Source organism: Delphinus delphis, chromosome 2 (genome assembly GCF_949987515.2).
Source record: "Delphinus delphis chromosome 2, mDelDel1.2, whole genome shotgun sequence".
Lineage (NCBI taxonomy): Eukaryota > Metazoa > Chordata > Mammalia > Artiodactyla > Delphinidae > Delphinus > Delphinus delphis.
In genome coordinates this window covers 61610861-61623513 of record NC_082684.1, presented here as the reverse complement: position 1 = coordinate 61623513, position 12653 = coordinate 61610861, and the positions used below count along the sequence as shown (strand labels likewise).

Genomic DNA, 12653 nt, shown 5'->3' with positions numbered 1-12653 from the left:
TTTGGCAACTACTGACCTGTTTACTGTGTCTGTAGTTTCGCCTTTTCCACAGTGTCATATAGTTGGAATCATGCAGTATATAGTCTTCCAGACTGGCTTCTTTCACTAAGTAACATGCATTTAAGTTTCCTCCATGTGTTTTCAGGGCTTGATATCTCACTTTTTATCATTAAATGATATCCCATTGTATGGATGTACCACAGTTTGTTTATATATTTGCCTATTGAAAGATATCTTGGTTGCTTCCAGTTTGGGGAAATTACGAATGAAGCTGCTATAAACACTCACGTTCAGGTTGTTGCGTAGACATAGGTTTTCATTACTATTGGGTAAACACTTAGGAGCACGATCAGTGTATCATATGGTAAGATTATGTGTAGCTTTGTAAGAAACTGCCAAACTGTCTTTCAGAGTACCTGTACTATTTTGCATTAACACTACCAATAAGCCGGAGTTCCTGTTGCCCCACATCCTCACCAGAATTTCGTGTTACTCCTTTTCTGGATTTAGCTCTTCCAATAGGTATAGTGGTATCTCACTGTTTTAATTTGCAGTTCCCTGGTAGCCTATGATGTTGAGCCTCTTTTTGTATGTTGATATGCCATCTGTATTTCTTCTTTGGTGATATGTCTGCTTCTTTTGTCTATTTTTTAATTGAGGCTTATTTTCTTATTGTTGCATTTTAAGAGTTCTTTGTATATTTTGCATACTAGTCCTTTATCAGATATGTATTTTTCAAAGATTTTCTTCAGTCTGTGGATTGTCTTTTCATTCTTTTAACAGTATGTCTTGCAGCATATAAGTTTTTAATTTTAATAAGGTCTAACATCTGTTTTTTTCATGGATTATGAAAAATCCATGGTGTTGGTATTGTATGTAAAAACTCATTATTAAACCCAAGATCACCTCAGTTTTCTCTTATGTTATCTTCTAGATGTTATATAGTTTTTCATTTTACTCCTTAGGCCTATAACACATTTTTAGTTACTTTTTGTGAAAGGTGTAAGTTCTTGGTGTAGATTATTTTTTTTCTTGTATGGATGTCCATTTGTTCCAGCACAATTTGTTAAAGAAAAGGCTATTCCTTGTCCATTGAATTGCCTATGCTTTTTTGTCAAGATCAGTTGACCATTGTTGTATGGATCTATTTCAAGGCTCTCTATTCTCTTCAACTGATCTGTTTGTCTCTTCTTTTGCCAGTGTAATGCTGTCGTGATTGCTATAGCTTTAAGTCCTGAAGTTGGATGGTGTCAGTCTTCTGACTTTGTCCTCCCTCAATATTGAGTTGGCTGTCCTAGATCTTTTGCCTCACCATATGAACTTTAGAATCAGTTTGTCAATGTGTACAAAATAATTTTCTGGGCTTTTGATTGGCATTGCATTGAATCTATAGAACATGTTAGGAAGAATTGACATCTTAACAATATTGAGTCTTTTTATTCATGCTCATGGAATATCTCTCCATTTATTTAGGCCTTTGATATCTTTCATCTGAGTTTTCCTCATATAGATCCTATACATATTTTGTTAGATTTATATCTAAATATTTCGTTTGGGGGAGTGGTAATGTAAGTGATATTATGTTTTAATTTTAAATTGGAATTGTTCACTGCTGCAACATAAGAAAGCAATTGACTTTATATTAACCTTACATCCTGCAGCCTTGTTAAAATGACTAATTAGTTCCAGGAGTTTTGTTGTTTTATTTTCGTTGAGTCTTTTAGATTTTCTACATAGACAATCATGTTATCTGTGAACGAAGACAGTCTTATTTTTTCCTTCTTAATCTGTATACATTTTATTTTATTTTATTGTCTTTTACATTAGCTAGGACATCCAGTACTGTGTTGAACAGAAGTGGTGAGAGGAGATATCCTTGTCTTGGCCCTGATTTGGGGGAGAAAGCATCTAATTTCTCACCAATAAGTATGATGTTAGCTATAGGGGTTTTTTTGTAGATGCTCTATATCAAGTTTAGAAATTTCTTCTCTCTTCCTAGTTAGCTGAGAGTTTTTATCATGAATGGATATTAGATTTTCCAGCGCTTCTTCTGCATTTATTGGTATGATCAAGTGATTTGTCTTCTTTAGATTGTTTTGTAATGGACTATATTAATTGATTTTCTAATGTTTTATACCGAGAATAAATCCTACTGGATAGGAGTGCATAATTCTTTATGTACTTTGTTGGGTTCGATTTGCTAATATTTTGTTGAGGATTTTTGCGTCTATATACATGAGAGATAATATTCTGTAGGTTTTCTTTTCTAATAATGTCTTTATCTGGTTTTGGTGTTAGGGTAATGCTGGACTCATAGATTGAATTAGAAAATATTTCCTCTGTTTCTACTTTCTGGAAGAGATTTTAAAGAATTGGTATAAAAAAATTGGTATCATTTCTTCCTTAAATGTTTGATTAACTCCTCTGGGCCTCGGGTTTTCTTTTTTGGAATGCATTGACTATTGATTTAATTTCTTTAATAGGTAAAGGCTTATTCAGATTGTCTATTTCTCCTTGCGTGAGTTTTGGTAATTTGTATCTTGCAAGGAATTTGTTCCATTTTATATAAGTTATTAAATTTGTGGACATAGAGTTGTTAATAACATTACTTTATTATCCTGTTAATGTCCCTGGGATCAGTAGTGATGACCTCTCTTTCATTTCTGATATTAGTAATTTTTATCTTCTTTCTTTTTTCTTGGTTAGCCTGGCTATAGGTTTATTGATTTTATTAATTGTAATAGGCCAAAAATGCCCCCCCCAAAAGATGTCCACATTATATAACTGGAACCTTTGTTACCTTATGTGGTAAGGAGATGTAACAAATCTCCAAACACTTGGGAACATTTAACAACACATTTCTAAATAATCCATGAGTCAAATAAGAATTCTCAAGGGAAATTAAAAAATATATATGGAAGTGAATGAAAATAAAAGTACTGCATAGCAAAATTTCTGGGACATAGCTAAGGCAGTGCTGAGAGTGAAATTTTTAGCACTAAATACATACATTAGGAAAATTGGAAGTGTATCAAATCAACAATCTAAGGTCCTACCTCAAGAATCTGGAAAGAGAACAAAAAAATAAATGCAAAGCAAGCAGAAGGAAGAAAATATTAAAAATAAGAACAGAAAAGGGCTTCCCTGGTGGCCCAGTGGTTGAGAGTCTGCCTGCCGATGCAGGAGACACGGTTTCATGCCCCGGTCCGGGAAGATCCCACATGCCACAGAGCGGCTGGGCCCGTGAACCATGGCTGCTGAGCCTGCGCGTCCGGAGCCTGTGCTCCGCAACGGGAGAGGCCACAGCAGTGAGAGGCCCGCGTACCGCAAAAAAAAAAAAAAAAAACAGAAAGAAGCACATAAGAGCAGAGAGAAAACACATTATGAATATCAGGAATGATAGGATATCACTATAGACTTCGCAGAGATAAAAACAATAAGAGATTACTATGGACAGCTCTACATGCATAAAAATGGCAATTTAGAAGTAACAGACCATTTCCTAAAAAAACTCTTATTCCATTACTGATACATGCAATAACCTGAATGAATCCCCAGAGAACTATGCTGAGAGACAACAGAAAATCCCCAAACCTTTCCATTTGTATAACACTCTTGAAATGACATTACAGAAATAGGAAACAGATTAGTGGTTCTTAGGATTTAAGGAGGGGATGGAGTGGTAAGGAAGTAGGGAAATATACTTCGTGGTGATATAACTGTTTTGTATCTTGACTGTATCAATGTCAATATCTTGGTGGTGCTATTATACTAATTATTTGTACTACTAATAATAATTTATACTAATAATAATAATTTATACTAATAATTTTACAAAATGTTGCTATAATTTTACAAAATTTACTATAATTTTACATAAATTTACTATAATTTTACAAAATGTTACTTTTGGGGGAAAGTGGTAAATGACATGAGGGATCTTTCTGTATTATTTCTTACAACTTCATGTGAATTTGTAATGATCTCAAAACAAAAATGTTAATCTTTAAATATTCCTCAAAAATGGAATGGAATGGAGTGTGGATGAGGGAAGCAATGGAGAATATGAGGCTGCACATAAAGATAAGGAGAAAAGAAAGGGAAATAAAACGATGTGACTCTTCTATAATACTAGAGCCCACTTATTCGAATGGAGCATTTAAGCAACAATGTTCAATAAATACTTTTTGTCTGCCTCTTATAGAGAAGCCACTGTGCTAGGCCCTCTAAGGAAATAAAGAAGAGTAAAAAATGGCCCCTTCCTTCAATAGCATTAGACTAAAGTAGGGAAGATAAAGTGAGTATAAAGTAGCTATAAAGGATAGTAGAAAGCGATGAATATAATACAAGGGGTATGGAAAGGGTATGGAGCTTAGAGCAGGTAGTGTCTCCTTGGGCAGGATATGGGAGTGTGACTTCATGACGGTTGTGGCAGTTCATCTGGATCTTGAAGTGTAGTGATCGGGCGCTTAGAGGGATAGGGAAATAGAATTCCAAGTGGAGGCAACAGTGTGAGCAATAATCCCAGAGTGAAAAGTGTGAGGGCAGTTTTAAAGAACAGTTTATATTTCCATTTGGCTAGAATAAAAGTTTTTGATAGAATAGTTAGGAAAAAGTCTGGAAAGAAAACTAGAACAGAATTCTGGAGCACCTTGAATGTCAGACTAAAACTTGGGACATAAACCTAGAATTCTATATCCAGTGAAATTGTCCTCCAAAAGTGAAGGAGAAATAAAGACTTTCTTAGACAAAGACTGAGGGAATTTGTCACCAGTACACCTGCCTTGAAAGAAATGTTAAAAGAAGTTCTTTTGAGAAAAGGCAATCACAGTAAGGTGGAAACTCAGATCAAATTAATTCATGCAATAAACCAGGAAGTAAAAACAGACACTGTCCTTTCAGGAAATGTATACTGAGGACAACATAGCACATACTTCTGGTTTCCATACTCGCTTTGTCTTTATTTATTTTTATTCAGTGAAACAAGCCAAACCTGCCTCTTTTTTTTTTTTTTGAATGATTTAATAATATTATCAGTAAGTGATAAAGGTTAGGAAAACTAGTTTAGTTCTCCCAATTCATGAAAAACCTGTAGCAACAGTTGTTTTTCATCAAACTACTTATAAAATATCTAAATATTGTATGAGACCTTATACAGAATTAATTAGAAATAAATTATTTCTTAAAAAATTATACAATATATGAATGCTTGTTTTTTGCCAGGTATTGTGCCAGATATTTTCACATAAGTAGATCACCTTATTTTGTTCTTATGTGAACTCAGTGAGATTTTTCTCATTGTTTTAGAGTTGAGGAAATTAATACTTAAAGTTATAAAGTATTTTTCCCAAGGTCAGACAGAGTGAACAGCAAGACTGAAATTTAAATCTACTTCTTTAAAGTCCAAATCTGACATCTTTTCATTTACCAGATTTAGCATTCTTGACGTATTAGACTAGATAATTCTTTGTTGTGAGGGTCTGTCCTCTGCAATCTAGGATGTTGAGCAATATCTCTGGCCTCTATTCACTAAATGCTAGTAGCATCCCCCCCTCCAGTTGTAACAGTGAAAAATGTCTCCAGATGTTACAAGATGTCCCTGAGGGACAAAATTACTCCTAGTTAAGAACTATTGGCCTGGGACTTCCCTGGTGACACAGTGGTTAAGAATCCGCCTGCGAATGCAGGGGACATGGGTTCAAGCCCTGGTCCGGGAAGATCCCACATGCTTCAGAGCAGCTAATCTCATGTGCCACAACTACTAATCCTGTACTTTAGAGCCCGTGAGCCACAACTGCTGAGCCCGCGCGACACAGCTACTGAAGCCCGCACGCCTAAAGGCCGTGCTCCGCAACAAGAGAAGCCACCACAATGAGAAGCCTGCGCACGGCACCGAAAAGTAGCCCCCTCTCACCACAACTAAAGAAAGCCCACACACAGAAAAGAAAACCCAATGCAGCCAAAAATTAACTAATTAATTTAAAAAAAAAGAACTATTGGCCTATACTGTGACACCTCATCTCTAAATTTTTAATCCAAGAATATTTATTCAATTAAAATAAACAGTATATATAGATCACATGAATGCTTGAGCAATTACTGTAAATAAATGAAGCATAAATAGAAGTGTAAGTGCATATAGTGGGATGGTGAATAAAGTGATCTCATGAAAGGACTTAAGAAATAGTTGATCACGGAAACAAGAAGCCAAGAAAAGTAGCATCAAAACTTGGTATAGATGGAAAAGTACAAGTTTGCAAGAATAAGATGAATCCATGTTTGACGTTACAGTTGAGAGTTCAACAAGCAGGTAAACACAAGTTGAGGGGAACATAAATATCTACAAGCAAAATGTAAAAGTGGGTCATAAACCTGAAAATTCCGAGATATTTTCGGCTGAGGCAGTACAGAGAGTTAGGGATCAGGAAAATAGTCAGGATCACAGTCATGAGGGAACAGACCAGGAGACACTGAAATGAAGACAGCAACCACTACAGAAAGGAATCTATTACATGCTACTTAATGGTCTAATACCCATTGAATGGCATCTCCTACCTTGGCCTGCTGTTGGACTCAATGTGGTGAGCAGCCTAGAAGATAATGTATAGTCACAGTTGGTGTGGATTCAAATTATGATTATATGAAAGACTACTAAGTAAAAATATTTTTAAAGTCTCACTTTCTATACTAAATTAGAAAAATTAATTCATTAAGAATTATATAATTTCAAAACTGGAAGAGTTAATTGAATTTTTTATATTACTTCGTTATCTTCATGATAAATAGGGATGGTTACCATCCTATGTTAGTATTGTGTGAGCCACACTGTTTCTGAGAGTGATTTAACAGCTTTTCTGTTGTTTTATAATTTATTCTTACTATAACTTAAAATATTTTCCCATACAATGTCATTTAAGTGCCATTAAATTGTAATGCCACTGCTATACAAAAAAATGCGTCTGAAAATCAATGCATCTCAATCAACTTTGAACAGAGGTTAAATGTGATACGACTCTGAAGAAAGCTAAACAATGTGGCCCTCTTGTCAATTTAGGGAAGAGCTTTCTGAGGGAAAAAGCATCACTAAAACAAAAATGCACTTCAGTGGTTATAGATTTATACATGCTGGGAATATATCCTCTCTACTTCACTTTTATTCCTATAAGAAAATTTCCCTAATTCCTATAAGAAAATTTTAATAAATTAAAATTATGAACATTTTAATTTATTAAACTTATGAATGCATTCTTCCCATAAATAAAATTGCCCTATGTAATTTAATATGTTGGAATTGGGAAGTAAATCACATGATGAAACTGAAAAAAACTACGAAGTATTGTAAGTTCTAAGAAAGAAAAGAGGTTCTATGAGACAGAATAACAAGGAAGGAACATCAAAATTTAGACTGAAGAGACATAAAAGGTTTATCTGAGAAAGTAGTATTTATGCTGAGACCTAGTGAATGAGTAGGAGTCGGTCACATAGAAGCGTGGAGGGAAAGGCATTTCAAAGAAATGCTTCAAGCAGGAAAAGCTTGCTGTACCTGAGAAATGGAATGTCTGCTAAAAGGTGGTAGGTAGAGAGACCGGATCATAGAGGGCTTTGTAGCCCATGGCAAGTAGGGGAGGATTCCAGCCCAGGAAGGAGGCTATGATGTGTGTCCAGGTTCTGGCTCTGCTAGGGTAGGGGTATGAGATTAATTAAATTACTTACCTCTTTGTTTCAGTTTTTTCATTAGTAAAAAAGTAATATTAATAGGACTCCCTTCCTAAGTTGTTGTGAGGTTTAGTGAGTTAAAATATGTAATTTGTTATCTTCAGAGATTTATTCTGAGTTTGATGAGGTACTATTGCAGGATTTTGAGTGACGTTATCTAATTTATCTTTTTAAGAGATCACTCCAGCTACTGCTTCAGTTTGAGAAAGACTTGATGGGGATTTAAAGGTTTCCAAGGTATTTTGAATGAATAGTAGCTTTTTGAGCTTGAGAATAAAGGGTCCCAGTTACAGGTCCATCTGAGAGAAAAATTAAAGTCAGGTAGTGTAAATTTGCCAAAAAAAGGAAAAGACTAAATTAAATGGTAGAAAACTAGTAAATGATGAATGATTAGGTGATTAAATGGGGATAATATTGATTTTAATAATGGTGTGATTTTAAAAATTGAATCATTGATTCTTAATATTTAATTGGTTATAATATACTAGATAGTGTTGTAGGTATCACAAACAAATGCAGAATTCCCAAACTATGCTGATCTACTTCAAGTTTTAAATGAAGAGCATAGGACTTCCCTGGTGGCACAGTGGTTAAGAATCCGCCTGCCAATGCAGGGGACACAGGTTCAAGCTCTGGTCCAGAGATCCCACCTGCCACAGAGCAACTAAGCCCGTGCACCACAACCGCTGAGCCTGCGCTCTGGAGCCCACGAGCCACAACTACTGAGCCCACGTGCCACAACTACTGAAGCCCACACACTGCAATGAAGAGTAGCCCCTGCTTGCTGCAGCTAGAGAAAGCCCACATGCAGCAACGAAGACCCAGTGCAGCCAAACATAAATAAAAATCCCTTTTTAAATAAATAAATAATAAATGAGGAGCATATATTTAAGATTAAAAATATAAAGAATAGGGCAGGCTATGACTTTTTTAACTGGACACAAAAAAGCACTGCCATTAATGGAATAATAATAAATTAGATTTCATTAAAGTTAAGAATTTACATTCATCAAAAGACAACATTAAGAGAATGAAATCTCACTGCACCCCCATTAAAATGGCTGAAGTTAAGAGGACTCGCAATCCTACTCTACGGGTGCATATAGAGCAACTGGAACTCTTGCTGATGTGAGAATAAATTGGTATGACCACTTTGGGAAACTTTGCAGTATCTACTAAATCTGAACATATATACGCCCTATGGAGGAATTCTGCTCCAGAAATGGGTACTTACGTCAGTTATATCTCAATAAAGCTGGGGAAAAAAAACAAGCCAAAAAGAAATGGGTACTTAGGTCCATCAAAACACACATACAGGAATTATTCATAGCAGCAACAGTGGAATGGTTAAATAAATTGCTATGTATTTATGTAATGGAATACTTCAAAGAATAAAATACAACAACAGGATGAATCTCAGAAACTTTATGTTAAGCAAAATATTAAGTCAGACAAAAAGTTCAAAAACAGGCAATATTAATCTTGATAGAGGTTGGACTAGTGATTACCTTTGGAAAGGGGATCAACTGGGAGGACTGGAGTGTTCTGCATTTGTTCTGTATTTTATTCTTTACATTTTGTCAAGCTGAATACTTTGGATTTGTGCAAATTACGTAATTAAAAATGTAATTAGGGACTTCCCTGGCGGTCCAGTGGTTAAGACTCCGGCCTTCCAGTGCGGGGGGACGCAGGTTCGATCCCTGGTCGGGGAACTAAGTTCCCACATGCTGTGTGACACAGCCAAAAAATTAAAGAAAAAAAAAATGAAATTGATATTTAAAGGTAAAGAGCATAGACTTTTTAAAGGTTTTTCTGTTTTGTTTGTTTTTAGTTTCTTTCTTTCTTGGGTGTTTCAAGTAAACAAAGAGAGTAGAGTGAAAGAAAATGGAAGTTGGAACAATGCAGAAAGTATGAGAGAACAGAGGAAGAATTAGGAAAATGAGCAGGAGACAGGAGTCTTTAAGCATATGGATTGCTAGAAAGAACCAAGAAGAATGAAGTAAGGGTTAGATACATAACAAGATGAAAACCATGAAGGAAGATACTTTCTTTGCACTCTGCAAATCTGGCAGTATACACCATTCTTACTTCATATATAGTAATCACTTGACCACAGTTTAGCAGCATCTCTCTTCTTAGGGACTAAACTGAATTCTGACATGATTTCTTTTGGTATGCTAACTATCCCTGTCTCAAGTCCATCTTATTTCTGTGTGACACCTTGTCCAAAGTGAGCACCCTGGAGAGGCTTATAGGCTATTTAAGCAAAAAGAAGAAATTTATAATTACTTCATTTTGAAAAGTTTTAGATAAAGTACCAGACTAGATATTCAGCCAGAGTTAAAGTTCCCTGACCAGCTTTCTACAGCTTTAAGAATTATATTACTTTCTTTCAACATTATCAATCTGTATTATATAGTTAGGGTGTTTTACTTCAAGTCTCCCATCGACATTTCTTTTGTATGCATATACTGAAATGATCTTATTTAATAAAAAAAGAACATCTCCTGTGTGGATTTTAAATTTCCCATTATTAAATATTTATATTTTCAAAATGTCTTTATTTAATTGAGTGAGGTGCTTGGTGCCATTTCAAAATAACCTCAGGTGGTAGGTGTAATGACATATCAAAGATCTGACCTTTAGCATTTTAAGATTCTATTTGTCTGCATTTTCTTCTGCATTAATTTAGTCTTAATTTATATGCTGTTTCTCTGTATGACTTAATGAGTGGATGTGTTTGGCATAAGATTCATTAACAAAAAGAAAATATATCTGAATACATATTATTTCTGTGCAGGTTGACTTGTGATTTTAACTTCATTTATATCTCAATTGTGACAAGTAGAAAATGCTGTGTATAAGGCTGATCAGTATTTGTACAAATCTCATTCATTCTCATTACGTGTTCAGCCGAATAGACCCTGGATCTCCTAAACTGATGCCCATTCTCTTACTTCTCACTTCTTTGCAGTCAGCTTATTATATTCTTTTATTTACCTAGAGATGCTTTATTCTCCAATTCTTTGCTATTCCTTTTAAAGAAAATTGAATGTAATATTTACACTGATACAATTAAATTAACATCCTGCAGCATCTTTTTGTATGCTTTGGTAGCAAAGATAATCATTTGTCTGGGTAGCTTTCAGCCTAGAAGCAGAGAAATGGATAATTATCAAGTATAATATTGTGATATAAAAATTATTTGTATTTACCCGTTTAAGTTATCTTTATTGATTTTTAGAAATGGGTATTTCTAACTGGAGATTTTCGTTAAATAGATTATTGGTCGGTCAGCCTACATATTTATGTTTAAATTATTTATTTTTATATTTTCTCAGTTTACACAAATCTTTATCCCAAGAAGAAAATCTGAAGGATCAGTTTAACCATACCCTTAATACCTATGAAGAAGCTTTAAAAAGTAGAGAGAACATTGTTTCCATCACTCAACAACAAAATGATGAATTAGCTACCCAACTGCAGCAAGCTCTGACAGATCGAGCAAACATGGAATTAGAGCTTCAGCACACCATCGAGGCCTCCCGAGCAGCCAATGACAAAGTTCAGAAGTAAGTAAAATGACCTTGCATTATTTCAAAAGCATGAAACAAAACAAAACAAAAGCACATTCTTTTGGCAACTAAATAATATATTATTTATGCTCTTAATAGTTTAAGACAAAAGTGGATTGAGCCAAATGAACTTTTTTAGACGGCCTGTCATATCTATATTTGGGGTCAAAAAGTCATTTACTTGCGAATCATGGTTACTATTTAGGGCAAACCATTTTTATTGAATAATTGATCTTCAGGGGTTCATGGAGGCCATACGATTAAAATCAGTTCATAGGTAATAGGTAATTAGCAAGGGGAAGAGACAGTCAAGTTACCAACTCTACTCATTTAGCTTCACAATAATCTTACTTGAGCTGAGATCATCTATGACCTTGCAATCTGAGACCTCTAGGCACATAGAATCCAGTACAGTGAAATTAATTTTCTTGTGTTGTTCTTCTGAAGCATTTAATACAGCTTTTCACTGTACATGATCACATTTATTTTCAATAATCTTTGCATTTTTATTAAAATTTAAATAAAGCTGCATAATCAGTCAGTCCTTAATGATAGATAGCAAAATATTAACAAATAACTTATCAGACAAGGAAGTCACTTGTTAATCTATGGGACTTGAACACTGTAGCAGAATATTCTAAAGCAGCTTTAATGTAATAGAACTTGTCATTTTAACTGAGCCCTTTTTTATGTATTGTTAACAGCATTACATCATTCACACACCTAATTGAATTCAATTTCTAAGACATACCTTCTTCCTTAACAATTTTTTTTTCAGTTTTACAGTATGGAAAAGTAGAGCTAACTTCAAGGTTTCTTACTTCTCAATACTTTTTGTTTGAAAATAAGTCTTCTGAAACATTTCCTCAACATCCCTGAAATTATATCTTGATTACTAGCCCAAGATCAGGTAAATACGTAGTCAAGACTGTTTTAAAACAGATTAGGAATTAATCTTTAAGGTATATGTACCTTGAAACTTATGATTTATGGTGTTATATTTTATAGGTTTAAAGATTAAGTTTGTATTCAGTCAGAAACTGTATCCGATTATTCACAAAGTATATTAACGTTCTAAGAACCCCAAGATAGATATTTAGGTAGATCTCATTTCATTTACAAATGAAATTACAAATCAGTAACTTCTGACAGTCAAGATCGGATTTAGCTCTATTTGCTTAAAGGATACAAATACTTAAAAATTTCAAAGTTTTCTTTACCTGTAATCCTTTAATTTCTATACATAACTAAAATTCCCTAAAACAGTGTTTCCCAGAGAGCAATTAGATTTCTAAAGAAATTTGGAAATGTTGTCAACTTTTATTTTTTAGATCTCATCAGCTATTGTTATTATTTTTAAAA

General features: G+C 34.4%; 1 protein-coding gene across 3 annotated transcripts in view; it reads left to right on the top strand.

The window, feature by feature from the left end:
• Positions 1-12653, top strand: part of MIPOL1 (mirror-image polydactyly 1) — a 309506-nt gene that overhangs the window by 250398 nt on the left and 46455 nt on the right. For all 3 annotated transcript variants that reach the window (XM_060004659.1, XM_060004660.1, XM_060004661.1), the window contains exon 12: positions 11058-11288. In XM_060004659.1, the coding sequence (XP_059860642.1) occupies positions 11058-11288 (231 nt within the window). The remainder of the gene's footprint in view (positions 1-11057; positions 11289-12653) is intronic.